This window comes from Parasteatoda tepidariorum, chromosome 2 (assembly GCF_043381705.1).
Source record: "Parasteatoda tepidariorum isolate YZ-2023 chromosome 2, CAS_Ptep_4.0, whole genome shotgun sequence".
In the NCBI taxonomy this organism is placed as follows: Eukaryota; Metazoa; Arthropoda; class Arachnida; order Araneae; family Theridiidae; genus Parasteatoda; species Parasteatoda tepidariorum.
In genome coordinates this window covers 18,247,923-18,266,519 of record NC_092205.1, presented here as the reverse complement: position 1 = coordinate 18,266,519, position 18,597 = coordinate 18,247,923, and the positions used below count along the sequence as shown (strand labels likewise).

At 28.2% G+C, this 18,597-nt stretch overlaps 1 protein-coding gene across 2 annotated transcripts in view; it reads right to left on the bottom strand.

Annotated features, from left to right (window-relative positions):
- Positions 1–14,788: 14,788 nt before the first annotated feature.
- LOC107437217 (pre-mRNA splicing regulator USH1G) overlaps positions 14,789–18,597 on the bottom strand; it is a 68,290-nt gene continuing 64,481 nt past the window's right edge. For both annotated transcript variants that reach the window (XM_016049142.3, XM_016049143.3), the window contains exon 3: positions 14,789–17,659. In XM_016049142.3, coding sequence (XP_015904628.1) covers positions 17,430–17,659 — 230 coding nt within the window. In that variant the 3' untranslated portion in view covers positions 14,789–17,429. The remainder of the gene's footprint in view (positions 17,660–18,597) is intronic.

The window sequence follows — 18,597 nt, the reverse complement described above, 5'->3', positions numbered from 1 at the left end:
TAATAAAATTATGTAAGTATCAAACATCTTTGAAATGCGGTTAATGTCCATCAAAAGGAGGAAAAAACCTCAAATTTATGTCTTTCTACTTGAAGCAATTAAATTAGTAGTTTTTTTAAAGGTTTTATTGCTACTTTACTTAAATAGTTTTGTTTTATTTATTTATTTTTTTCCTTTCAAAATTTTAACGATATTACAAGTAATATGGAAGTAAAATTTTGTTTCTTTTTATTTATACGATGAAAAGTATTGGTTTTCGTCAAAAAATTTATAACTTTGATAATTAATGAGCCAATTAAAAACGGAACAGGTAAACTTCATTCAGAGTTTTTTTAAATATGAAGTTTAGTACAACACAACGTATAGCTATAATTTTCTGAAATGCTTGATCGCAACATTTTATTGTTTTACAAATTTAATTTAAGAAATTCCACAGAAGTTTCAAAAATTATCAACCCTTTTTATACATTTCGAAAAGTATAATGTTGTCTAATGATATCAAAAGTTTATTAGAACAACAAAAACACCGAGAGAAACGTGAATCTAAAATTTAACTTTATAAATTTTCTATGAGCACTTAAATATTTTTGATATGAGGATCGGATTCTCAAGTAATCAACTTAAATCTTATAGATACATTCTTAATATGGTGCTTAATTAGTACTTCGAATATGATTTTTCATCCTCTTATCCTACTTCTGCTTCTCCTCCTTTTTTTCCAGTTTTTCCTCCATCTTTCTCTTCTTCTTTTTCTTCTTTTCTACTTCTGCTTTTCCTCCTCATCCTTTGTCTTCTGCTGCTACTGCCTCTCTTTCTTCTAATACTTCTTATTGAAACATTTAAATTATTGATCCTAGAAATATGCGGGATAAATGCAATAGTATATTTGTTACTTCAAGAAAATAGTAATAGCAAGAAAAAGACTAAAATTTTGTCCCATTATGTCCTTTTTACTATTTTTTAAGTTTACAAATCAAAATATTCTTGTTCACTTTTATGGGCTTGATTTGCCTAAACGAAACTTCATGTATATATACTATCAAAATCTATTACCAATAACTATTACTACCAATAACTATTACTACCAATATCTATTATTATCATTAAGAACGATCTATACTTTTTTAAATAATGATGAGGTATGCAATGTTCTACAAGTTCTTAAATAATATAATTTGAGAAAGGTGAAAACTTATAACTAAATCATTTGAATAGAGAAAGTCATTTTTTTTTTCGAAAACCATTCAATCTATTTTGTTCAAATTTTGGAGGAACACGTACTACTTTAAAAATATATTATATAATTTTTATACAATAATTTTTATTTATTACAGTCTAAATTTTTCCGATTATTATTTTAAATAACAAAATATATAGGTTACTGAAAAAGATTGAAGTGTGGTAAATTCTAGGTTTTATCGGCAAAATCGATGATTTACCAAACTTCGGGCTTTTGCGGTAACATATATACGCATGAAAACTTATTATTATTATTTATAGATTATTATTACAAGGATTATTATTAGATTATTATTATTAGATTATTATTATTATTATAACACTTTTGCATGAAATTATCTTTGGATTAATGAGCTTCATAAATGGTTGTAGGAGTTTTGAAAAATGTAAAAATATCATTAAGGGGACCGAACTATCGATCAAACAGAATTGAGCTAGACTGATCAAACAGTTTGGGACCATAATTTTTAATAGATACTTCCCTTCTTCATATTTTCCTCTATTTTATCCTACGAAATTACTATCATTAAAATGATGTTTGTTAAGGGATGTAATTTTTTTATGATGGAATTCGTCACTTAATTCATATTTTGTACAGCGCGCTGAAAAAAATGGACCACCTTGAATTAGTTCTGATCTTTTGATCGGATCTTCAAGTTCTTGGAATCAATCTTATGGTTTGAGGAGGGGGGACCTCAAACATGCTAATTAATTTGTGCAAACGATATGTTTAAGTTACGAAATCAGACTAAAAAACATACTTTCTCTGAATAAACATACCTTTTTTTTTATAGATTCAGATTTCTGACCCCCAAAACATAGGGGGTTGCCGCAATCTAGAAAATATGGTCTCAAAAGATAGGTCAGGAGAGAGCTGAAAAGTTTGGACTCCTTAATGGGGATTTTACTTTTTACGTGTTTCGCTATATCTATTTCGAGTACCAAGATTTATTTATGGTGTTTCACTGCAAAACTTTGGCGTAAAGTAATTGCACCATTTTTGTTGTTAAAATACATTGAAATTTTTTACAGTATATCAACTAATTAGTATAATTGAAATTTACTTTTTGTGCCGTTAAAATTGAATTTCAGTGCGAGAAAATCCAATGATTATATAAAAAAATGCTTGAGTGTGATATCTCTTTTTGTTTCGGCACACAGTTCAAAAACAAGTGTGATATATCAATTTCATGCATGTAGTTGACAGAAACTCGTTCGCCACACATAGTTGCCCTTGGGACACGTACTTCCTTCCAATTTTCGACAAAATGGAAGTTAATACAAAAAGGAATATTTGTGACTAAACAATATCTTCCTCTGTTCCGCCCTTGTCCGATTCAGCCCTATCCTGTTGGAAATGATTTAATGGAAAAATGCATTCCTCGCCCAAAGTGTATTGTAAATGTTTGTAACTACTCCGGATATATTCTTCTCCCTACATTCCACAGCGGATATTTCGCAATAAAAAATATTCACCATTACTTTTTGATGCATTTCTCGAAGCAACGTACTTTCGTTGAATTGAAGATTCCTTTCACTTTCTTTCAACTGAAGAATTGATTCATAAAGTTGTTTACTTTCCTTCAATTAAAAAAAATAAAATCTTTTTTTAGAATATTGGAAAAAGATTATCAGAAGCTACACTAGAAGGCATCATTGAACTATGTCAACTGAACCACAATTTCGAACTCATTAATATTCATTGTAATTGAAGCACCATCGAAAATGCTTGTGGCAAAACACCAACACTTCTTCGTGTAGTGTCACCCTCTGCCTTTGTCTTGTATAATACCTTGTCTTGTATATTGCCTTTGTCTCGTATATGTTATAAAATATATTTATTTATTACTTACCCCTTCAGTTAATTATTTTGTATTTAAATATTCTTCTTTAGAAAACGATATACATTCACGAATAGTTAAGTGTATCTTCAGTTTTAAATTGAGTATAAATCCGGTTGAAATTAGAGAAAAGATATGTTCACTTTCTTCTAAATTAAGAATCAATTAATAAAATTATTTCTTCAAATTAAGATGCATTTCACTTTCGTTCAACTTAAAAATCGATTTTTCAAATTGTTTACTATGTTTCGATTAAAATAAAAAACTTCTTCCCCTCTTTTTGGAATTTTCCACATTCTTCTAATTTAAGAATCGATTAATAAAATTGTTTGTTTTTTTCAGTTATAAAATGGACAAATTTAAAATTCTTAATGGGTCATTCTAAAAATGAAGGGGTATTTTGAAAATTTTTTTCTTAAATACTACACATTCGAGTTATTACTGATAAAAATTCAGTTGCAATTGAAATGTTTCTTGTCCATAAAACTTGAAAAACCAGCGCATGTTTTGATCTGGAATATAAAATAATGCATTAACTTGAATCTGCATTATGTTCCTTTCTCTTATCAACATTCAAAAGTGCTTAAATAAAAAAAATGAATTACCTAGAACAGTAAACAATTTACATCCCAGTTAAAGTTACACTAAAATTTCTTTTTGTTAAATTATATAGAGAAATAAAACTTAAGGGAGTCGGTAGGGCATATACTAATAATGTTAAAACTGACCTTTGTCGATGTGCCTTTTCTCAACATCTAAGATATTGTTTCATTTTTTTTACAAAATATTTTCTTATACATCTTTACACTGATAGCTGTTGATACATATCTTGGGCAGAAATTTTTAAAAAAATTATGAATTGAGGATTCTTAATTTTTTAAAAAGTTTCATCAAAAATCTTTCATATCTCAAAAAGTATTCTTGTTAACGATAAAACATTATCATAGCATACAACTGATATAATCTCAATGTATCCCCAAAACATTTCATAGCGATATCATAAATAGTATAAAAAACTGAAAAGCGTAATTTGATTTCACCATAAAAAATCAAATAATCATTAGAACTATAAATTTAAGACAATTATACTCGTAACAGAGAGGAAAATGAATAAAACCTTTTATTTATATTGTAAAACTTTATTTTGTTAAATACAGCAGATTTAATTAAGTTTCTTAAAATGGCTTAACTGATCTGAAAAATAGTCCATTTGGACATGGGATCCATTTTTAACAACGCAACAGAAATAATTTAATGCAGCAATTATGGCAACAGTTGTAGCGGAAAAAATTCTCGGGAGACAATAAAATGTTTGATTTTTATAAAAAAAATTTATTTCAAAACTGTATATCAGATAAGCAGCATATATTACATATAACTTATATACTTGTATATCAGATAAGCAGCATATATTACATATAATAATATTATATATATTTCCTAACTAGATAAATTAAAATTATTTTCAATTAAAATTATTTGATTCAATTGCAATAAAGTAAGAAGCAATTTAGCTGTATCAGACTTATAAAAAAGGCATTGCACAGATATTATTTTTAAAATACTAATTTCTATCTAGGCATTTTGTATCACATAAGGTAAAATAATTTGAATGCTTAAAATATTATTTGGAATTTTATTTCAATTGTACCATGATTTTAAGCAATTAAAAGTACTTGAAGTCATGGTACATGAAAAATGCAAGTTTTTGGAAAAGTGACCCTGATATTCTTTCGAAAGAATTAATTCGAAAAATTGTTTATTTTCATTCATTTTAAGAATCAATTCACGAAATTGTACACTATCTTTCAATTAAAAAATAAATTCATTTCCCCCCAAGTTTAAAATAATTCACTTCCATTCAATTTCTAAATTAATTTAAAATGTTGCTTACGTTTTCGTTTTAAAAGTTGTTTCAGTTATTCTCAATTTTAAAATTGGTAACTTTTTTTAATTTAGGAATGATTTATTTCAGTTCTAGAATAGCGTCACTTCGATCAAAAGTTTAAAAATAGCTATGTGAACTACGTCTAATAGTTATTCCAATTGAAAAAAAGTTTTTCTTTCCAACACTTCTTGTTTTGCTAAAGTAGCTTCATTTTAAAATAGATTCTTTTTCATTCAATTTAAGCATATACAAGTTCCTATTTAAGAATTATGAAATGACAATAAAAAAAACTACATTCATATTTTTTTTGTTTTATTGTTCACTTTTTTTCAAACAATCCATTCTTTTTAAAGGAGAATTGGTATAGTGACTATAGTCCGAAAATTTCGTTGTGTACTTGTAAGAGACGGTCTCAATTTAATGATAATTGCACATTCCTCAATTTAAAATTTATTAATTTTATTCAATTTATAGTATAACATCAAAAGCAGCAATTTTAAAGTAATGTACAGAAAGATTCTGTACATATTTTTTTTTAAATAAATAGTTGAAAATATCAATAAATTTCAGTTATTACCCATTGGCAAAATGGGTGTTGTTTTGGATTTGATGGCGTACGCACCTTATTTGGACGACATCACACTTTTCATCTGTGTTCAAAAGTAATAGCAAACAGGGAGCATTGGTCGTCATTGTATGCGTTGCTATGGCGACCGCTCCTCTTCGATAATTTTTTGTCATCTGAAAAAAAGTTGGCCTTAAAAATTATGTTTAAAAGAATCTATATAGCTCATAATGCGTGTTTAAGAAAATGGACATAGCTCAAAATGCGTGTTTAAGAAAATGGACATAGCTCGAAATGCGTGTTTAAGAAAACGGACAAAGCTCGAAATATGTGTTTAAGAAAAGGAATACAGCCAAAAATGTTCGTAAACAACATTGTAAAATTAACTCTTGTTTTTAATATTTTTCTATTAAATATGAAACTAATTTTTTTAAAAATATACTAAGTGATTCAGGCAAATGGACGATATCATATTACGAATTTATTTGTATACATTAGTTTATTCTTTAAAATTAGAAAATTAGTTCGAAAATCAGAATCAAATGCTTTGTCCATTTTTTAATCTGTGTCCATTTTCTTAAATACGCATTTTGTGTTGTGTCCATTTTCTTAAACACGCATTGAGGTTTTTATGGAATAAATTCAATTTAAATTTAAACAAAATCCGTAGTGTTAGAGTAAGAGATGATTAGGAGGATATCTTAATTTCTTTACACTGCATTTCTTTTATTCAAATTTCTGTTCTTATTTGGTTAAATTTCTTAAATTTCCTTCGTGCCTGTGAAGTTTAATTATTTAATGAGTAACTAGCGATTATAGTAATCATGTATTAACCAACCGCTCTCTAACAGTAAATAAATATTTAATACCAAGTTAATATTTATAATTTTATATGAATACTTAAACTGCAACTAAAAATTAGTTCATAAACTAATTACTTTTGAGTATTTGAGACAAAATTGCACAGTTTTATGTCATGAAATTTCAATGTGAATTTCAAAATTTCATTTAAAAATTAATTTTATTAAATAGGACAAATTAATTTTCAGTACTTGTCTCGAACAGCACAATTGTATGTCATGAAACTTTAACGTTATTACTGAAATTTCAATTAAGAATTAGTGTCATCAAATCAGACAAATTACTTTGACTCGAAATAGTGCAGTTATGTGTGATGAAACTTTAATGTGAATTCCATATTTTTTCTTAAACCACATAACAAACACTAAGTAGATACATATTATTCAAAAATAAGAATACCTAAGTAATTTTTTAGTCAAAATCAATTCTAGATAACGGATTTCCTTTATAATTTAATATATTTTCATCTCGCTTTCAGTATTTTTCGCCTTTTACTCGACTTCATAAATCCTATTGTTCTGTCAAAGTCGAAAGTAGGACGTTGTTTAGAAAGTGCATAGAAAATATCATTTGAAACACATTCTCAAAGTTTGCATCCGTCTTTGGGAATTTTCATTCAGCGCAGACGATTTTTTTTATTTTATTATGATAGAATTTATTCCATGAAAAATTATTATATCATAATTTCGGCCCGGGATTTCATTGACATGTGATTCATTCTATACATATGAAATAAACAATATCTGGAGCTTGGCAGGTTGATAAGTACTAAATGTTTAGCAGCGAAAAGTGGCAACGTATGTTTCAGTTCTTTTCACCGCGAATTAGGCATTTACATATGGCAACAGGAAGCTAGGTAAATAGAGCTACGGATGTAGAACAAAGGCAATGGCCATCTGTTTTGGCGACCTTTTCAGATGGCTTTGATGGGGATATTTTTGATGTCATCACACAATACGGATATCTTTGATTAAAAATGGATTGGAATTTCCTTTTTTCATGATGCTGAATTGATAACAGGACTTAAAATGAAAAATTTTAATCCCGCCAATTCAAATGTTCACTGCATACCTGATGATCACCTTTCATTGTGAGGTGATAATGATAATAACAGAAATAGACCCAGAGAAAGTGTAGCAATAATATTTAACCGTTATTTTGATCTGTGGGCGGATTTGCTACGAGAATTAGAATTAGAACACACTATTAGAATGAAATGTTTGTTTTATGTTAAACATTCTTGATGCCAAAACTAATAGCATTTGAGGCCAAAGAGACTTTAGCAATAATATAGAACCGTTATTTTGTTCTGTGAACAGAAATAGATTTGCTACGAGAACTAGAATTCGAACACACTATTCGCATATGATGTTTGTTTTATTCAAATATTTTTGATGCCTAAAGTAATTGCATTTGAGGCCAAAGAAAGTTTAGTAATAATATTGAACCGTTATTTTGATATAAGAACAGAATTGTTCTGCTACGTGAACACACTATGTGAATAAGATGTTTTTGTATGTTGAATAATTCTTGTGCTTGAACTAATTATATTTTGGAATATTATAAACACGACTTTAAAGTAACCTGCCAAAGTTGATATAGTACATATAACTCACGTACGCAACATAATAACATTTATATTATTCATTAAATATTGCTGGAGATTGCCATGTAATTCTGCTTAAGCTTGTTAATTCTCCGTTCTTAAAAATTCTGATGTTAGCTTGTTAGCTTGTTTAACCTACCTTGTTAAAAAATATTCAATCTGAAGTTTTTTCTGAAAAAATAATTGATTTTTTTTATGTATACATTTCTTCTGCTATTCCCTGACAATAGAAACAGGTGGCAAAAAACAATGGACTTCTAAGACAAAGAAGTTCTTAACTAAATTTCTCGCAAATGGAGCTTAAATAAAGGAGGAATAGCTTTGAATTTCCTTATAAGGCTTTTATACGAAAGCTTTCAAATCACATGAAATAACAGTTTTAGGTTAATATATATATACACTTTTCATAACTATTGTGACGAGTTTTTAGCAGTCAAATTTAACATATCTTTAGCCAGGGCCCTTTATTCTAATTATATAAACGGCGCAAAATATCAAAATTAAAAAAAGCCACTTTTTGTGGAAATAAAACCACGTTTGTGATCTATTTTTCTAGTTTTAAAAAAGTTATTCGTGTGCTGCATTGTATGGCTTCATAAAAAAATATTGAAAGTTTTTACTATTTTAATTGTGTTTACATGTGTAAAAAAATCTCGCCCAACTGGCGATATTTTAAAAAGTTTTATAACTTCTAAAATACTTAAAATATTTGTCCATTCTAAAGCCCTGATAATTCTTTATGGCAAGATGGCATGTTAAGTTTAAAATTATAGCTTTGATTCAAGCTTAAGGCATTTAAACTAGGCTACTTTTTTTTTAATTGGCGAAAGTGCTCCGGAAAATACTATTAATGATGAAAATTCTTTAGAAGAGTTCTCGAGATATGTTCTACGAAAAAGGCTAGACAAACTAAAAATAATAGTGTCTGATTTTCAGAATTTTTCGAAGAAATTCTCATTTGTGACAAGAGAAGGGGGAAGTAAAAATTTTTATTCAGCAATAAATCGAGTGTTTGTTCAGCGATTATACTTCATTCGAACATCATGTTTGCTTAAACTATTTTCAGCGGATACAGATGTTGATACAGCTTTAATGATTGTTCCAATTTTCCTTTAGATTTCACAGAATGGCTTGTTTAGTTTATGTCATGTGAGAAATTAAAAAGATAAATTTCCGGTATATCTCTTTTTTTTATAAAACTCAAATCAACAAAACGTTACAGTTTGAATTTTAGCTGAACCAATCACTAATCCAGAAAACATGAAGATTTTAAATATGGGATAGATATTAATAGAACAAACTAATAATCTCGATATCAATCGTTTGTAGATAATAAATTTAAAAAAATGAGTATAATGTAAACTAGAAAATAAATATTTGTATAGCTTTGTCATATATTACTTTCAGATTAATTTTGTTTATGTAGTTTAAAATTCAAATTAAATTTCGAGTTATTATTTTCTATTGCGGAGTTATAAACAGAATAAACAGAATAAATATTAAAAGTATTTTTCGAATCTCTTTTTAAAATCGTCAATGTGATGAGAATTTTTTCCACTAGTTATTATTTTCCATTGCGGAGTTATGATAATCAGAATAATTATTAAAAGTGTTTTTCGAATCTCTTATTAAAAATCATAAAGGTGATAAGAAGTTTTTAAAATTAATGATTTGAATTAAAGTATTGCTTACTTTTTATGAGCGTAAAAAAGGAACAGAACAGTCGATAGAAAATTTGGGCCACATATTTGCCATTTTAAACAAGTCGTATCTTAAATTTTAATTTCTCAGGAACTATTTGACCGATTTTCTTCGAAATTTGGATTTTTATCATTAAAAATTACTTAGATTAAATTGAAATTTTGTAATTTAAAATTTTTCCAGATTAAATTTTGTATACCTTACAATTTATTTTTGTCGACAATTTGTAAATTAAATGTTAGAAAATAATAAACTATCACAATTTTTTTTTTCACATGGATAATTATTTTTTTTAAAAAAATCTTTAGATAAACAAAATTTATAATCTCTGGATTCGCTCATTAAAAAATCGTCCTTATTAGTTTCATTAGCTCTAGAGTTATTAATTCAAATAGTCCAGGCTTTTGATAAGTCTCCGGTATAAGCTTTTGAGCTCCTACTTTTCAAACTACGACTTCTGGCCATATTTTGAAGGAAGACCGTCGAAATACAATTATGTTTTTACAAAGAAAGTACATTTTTGTGTCTAATTTCATAACTGAAAATATTGTAAGGACGAATTAATTAGTATATACGTATTAGGTTGTAATTTTTGAGCCGTAAAAGTTAAGTCCTAGTACGTGAAGATCCGATCATTAGATCAAAAGTTATTTGTGCACTGTAAAGTATTTATTACTATTGTATTTTTAATCAAATCATTGTATTTTTTATCGAACCAAATATGAATTCTGGTTAACTGGTTATAAAAAAATATTTATGTGAATATAAAATCGATATAATGGCTGCAGAATTCAAGCACCGTCTTAGAATTAATTGCAAAGATAATGTGTGAAGAAATATATTTTAACGTGTATAAGTGTATGCCAAGGTAGTAAAATTTATTTATTTTTTTATTTTGGAAAATATTGCAGTTTTTTATATTTTGCTCGTTAGGAAAGCCAAAAAAAAAAAAAAAAAGAAANAAACCAAAAAAAAAAAAAAAAGGATTAAAAAAAGTATTGCATTAAATGGATGAAACAACGTATCGAGGTAATATTTAATGTATAACATGTAGGATACTTTTGATGTTTTGAAAATGAAATAGTTTCTTTCATGCTTGCCCCGGGAATATGCTAACCAACTTCACTCAGATGTAATAACAGTATTTTATTCACTTTTCATGAAATTGTACTAATTTTCCTTCCAAAATTGATTTGGGTGATAAAGCTCATAATCTTTAACCGGTGAGGGCATATGCCGATATGCCCCTCCATCTAAATTAAAAAATAGGCACACTATTAAATAAAACGTTTGTTGTTGGAAAGTCCTAAAGAAGGAGTAAAATAAAAATAGAATTAGTTACATCAACTCCGTAGAATAGCGCGAACTGAACTCTCATTAGTCTGCCTCTTATAGATATCGTCAACAGATGGCAGCAGTATCGACCAAAAAAATTCTTTTGTTTATGGAATCGAATGCAGTTTTCTCAATTCAATTTTTTTATCGAGCGTAACTTATTCGTTTTCAGTTCATTCATTTATATCATCAGTCTGAACTAATGAATAAAAAGCTGTCTGCGTAACGGAGGTCATGACTTTATCGCTATAACCGTAACTGATTGAAATCATTGTGAACTTCCAGTCATGTGTAGCATCGGCATGTTTTCTTTTTCTAATTGGCAATTATAATTAAATAAAATATGGAGGGATTATATGTATTTCTAGTGTTAAAACATTTTATAAATTTAAACCGCATATTTCGTTTCAAAAACAGTTAAGCTTACTTTAGTTTATTTGGTTAAAATATAATAATTAGTTCAGAGTTTTCTGAGGAGGACCTCCTCATCAGTTTTTGGGAAGCATGGAATTTAATTCTCCTCATAAATTCTCAAAATAATATATTCAGTGCCACTAGTACAGCAATATTCTTTTATTTCGATGGAAAATTGGTAAAAGAAGTGATAAAACATTTCCAAATCAATAACTCTTTGAAAAAGTAAGTGGTTACATTAAAATCACACTGAATAATTTTTGTTCTAATGATTGGACACTCCTGTGATGGGTTAATTTCAATCAAGCTAATTAATATGTACTAACTACTAATAAAACTAAGGAATCGTACACAAAAGAGGCTGTAAGAAGATATGAGATTGCTATAGGGTCTGGGAACATTTAGATATTTTAAAAAATCCACTCAAGATAAAATTTAATTGAAAATTACATACTAGTGTATTTTCAATATATTTAAATTCAGTTTGTGTGTGTATATTTTTTTAATTAAATAATCAAGGAAATCCTTATTCTTTAAATTAGTTTTTCTAGCCAAAAATATGTTGGCATTTTTTCATATAAGTAAATTAAAAAATGTATCCTAAATCCTAGTTTTCTTTTAACACGTTGTGTTTAAAAAAAACAACGTTTTTTTAACACGTAATTTGTTGTGTTTGAATCCTTCTCTTCTCCTTAAAATGGTGGTAAGTTTTTTGAAATTTTTTAAGAACGAGAGGAAATTGCTTTTATCGTTTCTATGAGTAATTCCTAATTAACTCGGGTTTGATGAAGGGCAATTAATTTATTATTATTTTGAGAAAACTCAGGCGTAACAGAAATTGTGAATATTATTTATTTTTATCTCTGAGTTTGTTGTCTGATACGGAACTATTGGAACTAGCTTGAAATTGTTCTGACGAAGCTGTTGGAAACAAAACTGAAAAGTTCAATTGGTTTTCACCTTAAGAGTAGAGTGAGAACATATTTTTCCTTTTCCTATTGTTATAAATAACGATTTTGTGTAGAGTTCAAATGTTTTAAAAACAAACTTTTCATTGTAATACAAAATATTTTCAAACTCTGCACCGGCGGTATCTTTTGTCACTTTTCATCAAAATAAAAAATCATATAAAATATACTTTACAAATTGAGAATTTGATTGGCGCATTTAAAAGAGAAAGATCAAACCACATTCAGTAGGAATGTTCCCTAAGTTTGCAAAAATCGCGAATCGTATTTTATTGTTGTTGTATTTATTATTATTTAAAATATGTCGTATTTTATTATTATTTAAAATTAACTTTTTATTTTAATTTAATTTCCTGGAAGAAATATTTAAAATTCTGACTGTCGTGAAAATTATGAATTAAGTCAATCAACAGTTAAAAAAAATAACAACAAATAACCATTAAAACGATAAACTTCTCAAAAGTTGAAGAAATTGAAGCGGACTCCAAAAGCTCTGAGTCATGGAACAGACCTTCTCTGTAACTCGGAAAAAGTAATAGTTCTCTTTTAATTGGCAATTTGCCAATTTTTGCTTAAGAACTTTTGTGTTCTTGTGTAAAAGAAAAAGAAACTTACAATTCAACATTTTTGTATAGCTGAGGAAGTTTTAAATTTTGTCAAACATCACATTCATTTGCAACTATGACTGTGAATAGTACATTTTTAATAGAGAAATATATTTTAACTTTATGTTGCGTAAAAGAGAGTGGATGCTTAAAAAAGAAGGATAGCTTTAGGAACAACTGATCTTGCATTTCCAAAGGTTTTTTTTCTCATTTTGGGGAAGCAAATAGTCTAGACTGTGCACACGGCTTCATAATAAAGGATTAAAATCTATATATGGGTAGTGTATATAGATTTTAATAACTTATCATCATAAAGGATTAAAATCTATATACACTACCCAGATACCCAAATGGTTTAGATTTGGAGAGTTTTGACGTGGGGGGCGTGCCTTTCTTGGTTTGGCCTGAGTTGCGAAGTTCCTATGGTTGAAAATATATACCCTATCTTGATCTTGTTTGTCTCCTGAGATGTATGTGGACATCGTCAGTTGCTCAGTTCCTATGGTTGAAAACATGTACTCTGAGATATATGTGGACATCCTCAATTGCTCAGTTCCAATGGTTGAAAACATGTACTCTGAGATGTATGTGGACATTCTGAAACATAAACTCAGAAATGGGCAATATTTTGGGGAAGGCCCATATGCCTCTTCCAGCAAAATAACTTCTCCATTCACGCATCGAGATTTGTGCAACCGTATTTTAATAAGCGTGTAAGTGTTTATAAACTAGACTGGCCTAAATTCCACCACCTTTGGGACAAATTCGAATGCAAATTACGTAGAGAGCCCAATCGACCATTCTCACTACCAGCTCTCACTTTAGCTGTGATGGACACCTAGTTGTCATTTTCTGTGGTCATCTATCAAAAGTGAGTGAAAAGTCTCTCCGTATGTGTGTAGACTGTCATCGATGCAAAAGGGAAGCAAACATCATAAAAATCTATGTTAAAATATGTTTCAGTGCTTTCTCAGTCCAAATACTTTTGGTCAAATACCTTTAGTCAAATAGTGTTTCTATCTTTTATTTTTAACAGAATTAAAAAATACATTTATTACTATTTTTGAAGAGTTTTTTTTTTGTTGTTGTTGAAAAAGGCAGACTTTGGACTTGAAAAGAAATGAAAATATTAATTTCAAAAAAATGGCGAAGTTGAGGCGTCGGGTGCCATTTTTTAAAATGTAACTCTCAATTCTGTATCAAACTTGAACATAAAAGTTTATTTAATGTCTATATTAGAGTTGAACAGTATACGGATGCGCATCGCGAAACATCACTAATTTTTCTTAAGTATCGCAACAATATTTTTAAAAAAAGTATGCGTATGATATTATAAATACCATGTTATATAATACTTATCAACAAAGACAATATTGCGATTATTATCACCAGCAATAATGTCCTGAGAATTAACGACAACGATAAATGTCAAATGTAATAACATTGTCTTTAACAATAAATATTAAATACTAAAATATCGCAAGCATTATCGATATCGATATTGAGTATCAATATTGAATATTGGAAGGGTTGATAAAATTTCACTTGAAAATTGACCAATAATAATGTTAATCAGTTAAATTGGAGGAATATTGCGATTTATTGTAAAATATCGATTTTTTTTTCGACGATATTTCAAGATATTAGAACTTCGATATAACTTGGTCCAAATCCTTTTTCGCTTAGTGAAAATGAGTCTTATATATTCGTTTAATGTTCATATTCGTTTAATGTTCATTTACATGAAAAAGAATACAATATACAATACATTTCGTTCTTTTATTTACAGATAATTACATGACGAAACAAATCTTTGGGAAGTAGTACAACTTTATAAATTCGTGGACGGAATTCTGATAGGCCTTGCATAGCATATTGGTTATGCACAAACTTAATGCTTGTTCTATTACAATGGTATAACATTTTTATACACATGAAGGCAAATTTTGAGGCTTAACATGTTAAAATATAATGTATAAATTTATATAAAGTGCTTTCAGTTTACAAAGAATATACGGTATACAATGTGAGACGTACAATTATTTACATATATTACAAATCAATTTTTAGAAAAGTAGATTATTTAAATGTGTGGACGGATTTCTGACAGGCTTTGCATATCATTGGCTATGCACAAATTTACAATTACGACTGCTATTACAAAGGCTAAACGTGATAACCTTTTAGCAAATTAAGATAACCTCAGGATGTTAAGAGTGATATAATGATATGCGCTTATAGACAAAAAATAGTTCTTTAGGTAATATATGCATTTGTTTATTTACAAGTTACTGCTTCACAATATTCAATCTTTAGAAAATACAAAATCTGGAAGGATTTCTCATAGACTTTGCTTTACATTGATTGGTAATGCACAAACATGTAATGCATTAACATTATTTTTACACATATATCTATGGACGGATTTATGATAGGCTTTGCGTGACATTTGGACAAATTTACAGTTGCTTGTCCTATTAGAATGCCTTAACATTATTTGTACACGTATCTTTTCAAAATGGTCTTAAGATATTAAATGTGTTCTAAAGCAATGTGCTATTTTTAGAAAGAAAGAAAAATTGAACTTTATCTAATATATGCATGATTTTTATTTACAAGCTTTTAATAAAAGATATCTATTTATAACAAACAATTAATAAGATTAAATGTAACAATATTTAATCTTTGGAAAAAAAATAGATTTTTATATTCTTGGACGGATTTCTGATAGGCAACATGACTTGACATGATCATGCAAAAACATATAATACTTTTCTAATACAAACATTAATTAAAATTTTTCATTCATACAGTGAGTAAATCAACTTATTGTACAAAACTGCGATGATTATATTACAGAGATTAACATTCTTATATACATAATGTTTTCACGAAATTTTCCTGACAGTTTAAAACAAGACGTATTCAAAATTACGACAGCAAATCAAAAATAAAAAACAATTATAAACTTTATGAAATTCCAAATTAATCTTTTTATATTCGCTGTAAAGTATTAACATATAGCGAGAAAGTATTTTTAGAAAAATAAATTAAGTAAATAATAATTTATTAATGAAATGTAGACATTTTATAGAATGTCGAGTCATTTTATAGAATGATATAAAATGATAATGTCAAGTATAAAATATGATAATTATTATATACTGTGCCTTTTTTTCAGTAAAAGGGTTTTTAAATAGATATTCAATTGAAATTAGTAATAGAATTTATGATGCTACTTAATGATCGCGGCATGAGAAATACTTGAGTTTGATGAAATGAACTTAGTGTAAATACATTTTGCACATTTATTAATACAATGCAAATCATTCCTGCTCAAAATGTGTAGCAACAGAATTGTAACAATATTTTACTAAAATATGAAATAGAAAATATACTAATTAAATTCATCGCTTAAAAAGATAAATTTTTTTGCTGGGTATGATGCATTTTTTTTTCTGACCAAGGTTGGCGAAGGTAGAGTTCCCTTAATTCCCGATTAAGTGATAACATGATTTAACGATTTGTAGTGTACAGTGTATTAATAATGTATTTAGAATTTTCCTATTGTTTAAAATGATATTTGACTCATAATATTAAGGTATTTTACTAGCAATTTATTGTATTTAGTTTTTAGTGTAGTATTCTTGAAATGACGATTCTGGATTTGAGTATTAAAATTAATTTTCCCTAGTCCTTAAAAATTAATTAACTCTTTAGAAATTGTTCGTCTGTTTAAAACATTCCATTTATTTAAAAATTTAAATAAATGGAATAAATGAAACGCAGTAGTTCAGATGTTTGAAAGTTCTTCACAAAAACCTTTTTTGTTGTATTGCCCTTGAATTTATTCATCTATTTAATTATATAATCAATGCTTTCCTTAATAAGAACTATTCTTACAGTTGAATAATTTATGCATCAATATAAAAAAAATAAATAAGGAGAAAATACACAGCGTCGCACACAAATGCGGGCAGCTTTCAAAATCCACAGGTGGTGTTTTTTTTTGGAATCCATGCTGCCAAATCATTTCCCTAAATACGAAATAAATCGACATGCAGCTGAGTTTTACATTCAAAACTAAGATAATGAGGCACTTTCACAACAAAAGTCAAGCACAGGAGAAAAGAAAAAAAGGTATAATCACTTATCAAAATTACATATGCATATTATCACAGCAGTTTATAGAATTTTTTTAACTCAATGTATTTTCACTAACATTTAAATGTTCCATGCCATCATCAGGATAAATCCATCACTGATTTTCTTTGAATTCATCACTGATTAGATAGTGTGTTTTCAGTCAAAACATTGCCAACTGCTTAAGCAATGCCATCACAAGGAAATTGCCCAACTAGTATTGATCGATTGAAACTGCATTGAGTTCAGATGCATAAATAAAGTTACAGTTTAGAATCCATTAGATCTCCTGGAGTGACTATGGCCATTTTTCTATCTTCAATGGCCTTGGCCAACTTCCTTCGTGGGCCCAGGGGGAGTCCGAGGTCTTTCAGATCTTCTTCTGTGAGAAGCATGAGTGCCTCCAGGTCGATTTTTTCTTTGGCCAGAGCTGCTGTGTATTCCATTAAACCATGTGCGACGAGGAAGACAACGAGAGGCGTAGCGTCCAGTCCTGGAAAACAGAATTAATCGATTTTAATAACAATTTGTTATTCAGACAAGTCAATTAAAAGCAAATTAAAATAATAAATCTTAAGCAATAATTGAGCTGTACAGTGCGTTAAAAACTGTCTCTACATCAGATAGTTTACATAGAGATACTTGGGGCATTTTAGATGGAAATACTTGGTTTACATAGTTTAAGATAGTTTAGATAGTTGATTTCAGATAGTTTACATAGAGATACTTGGGCCAGATTCATGACATTTTATTTCTAAAAACATTTAACATTTACTGTACAGTTATATTAGTGAAAGAATATACTGTCTAGAAGTCACGAGATGAGCTCCCGTCCTTACTGCGAAATCACGTGAGTGGTCATTCTTCTCATTTTCCAGAAAATTCCAAAATATAATAGTCAATTCTTAAAGTTTTCGAAAGACTCAAGAATACAAATAAAAAAACAACCATAATGATCTATAAATATATTTCTCTTAGGTGTCACCATAAACTCGGGTATTTCTCTAACTATTTACAACACAGTAGTTATAATTCAATTTGTTAAGTTTGCCTTACTTAGCGTTAAAAAATTATTTATATATTAAGTATTTATTTAGATTTATTTTGTTAGAATGTCTTAAGTAATAATTTAAGTAATGTTGAACAATTAGTTATACGTTAAGTACTTATTTTGAATAATTTTGTATTTCTAGAGAAATAAAATCTTAGTTACGAAGATTTAGATTATTTAGATTTATTTTTGATCTATTTTAATATGGCTCTTGAAATTTGAAACAATAAACGGTGCCATGGAGCCGCGAAGGATAAAGTCTATAACGGTTTTTTATCCATGTATGTAGGCTCTGACTTCTAAACAGTTACCCTAAGAAAGAAAGAAAACCAATAAAATGGTTTACTTTTAGTTTACGTTTGTATGTTAAGCTCTACAAA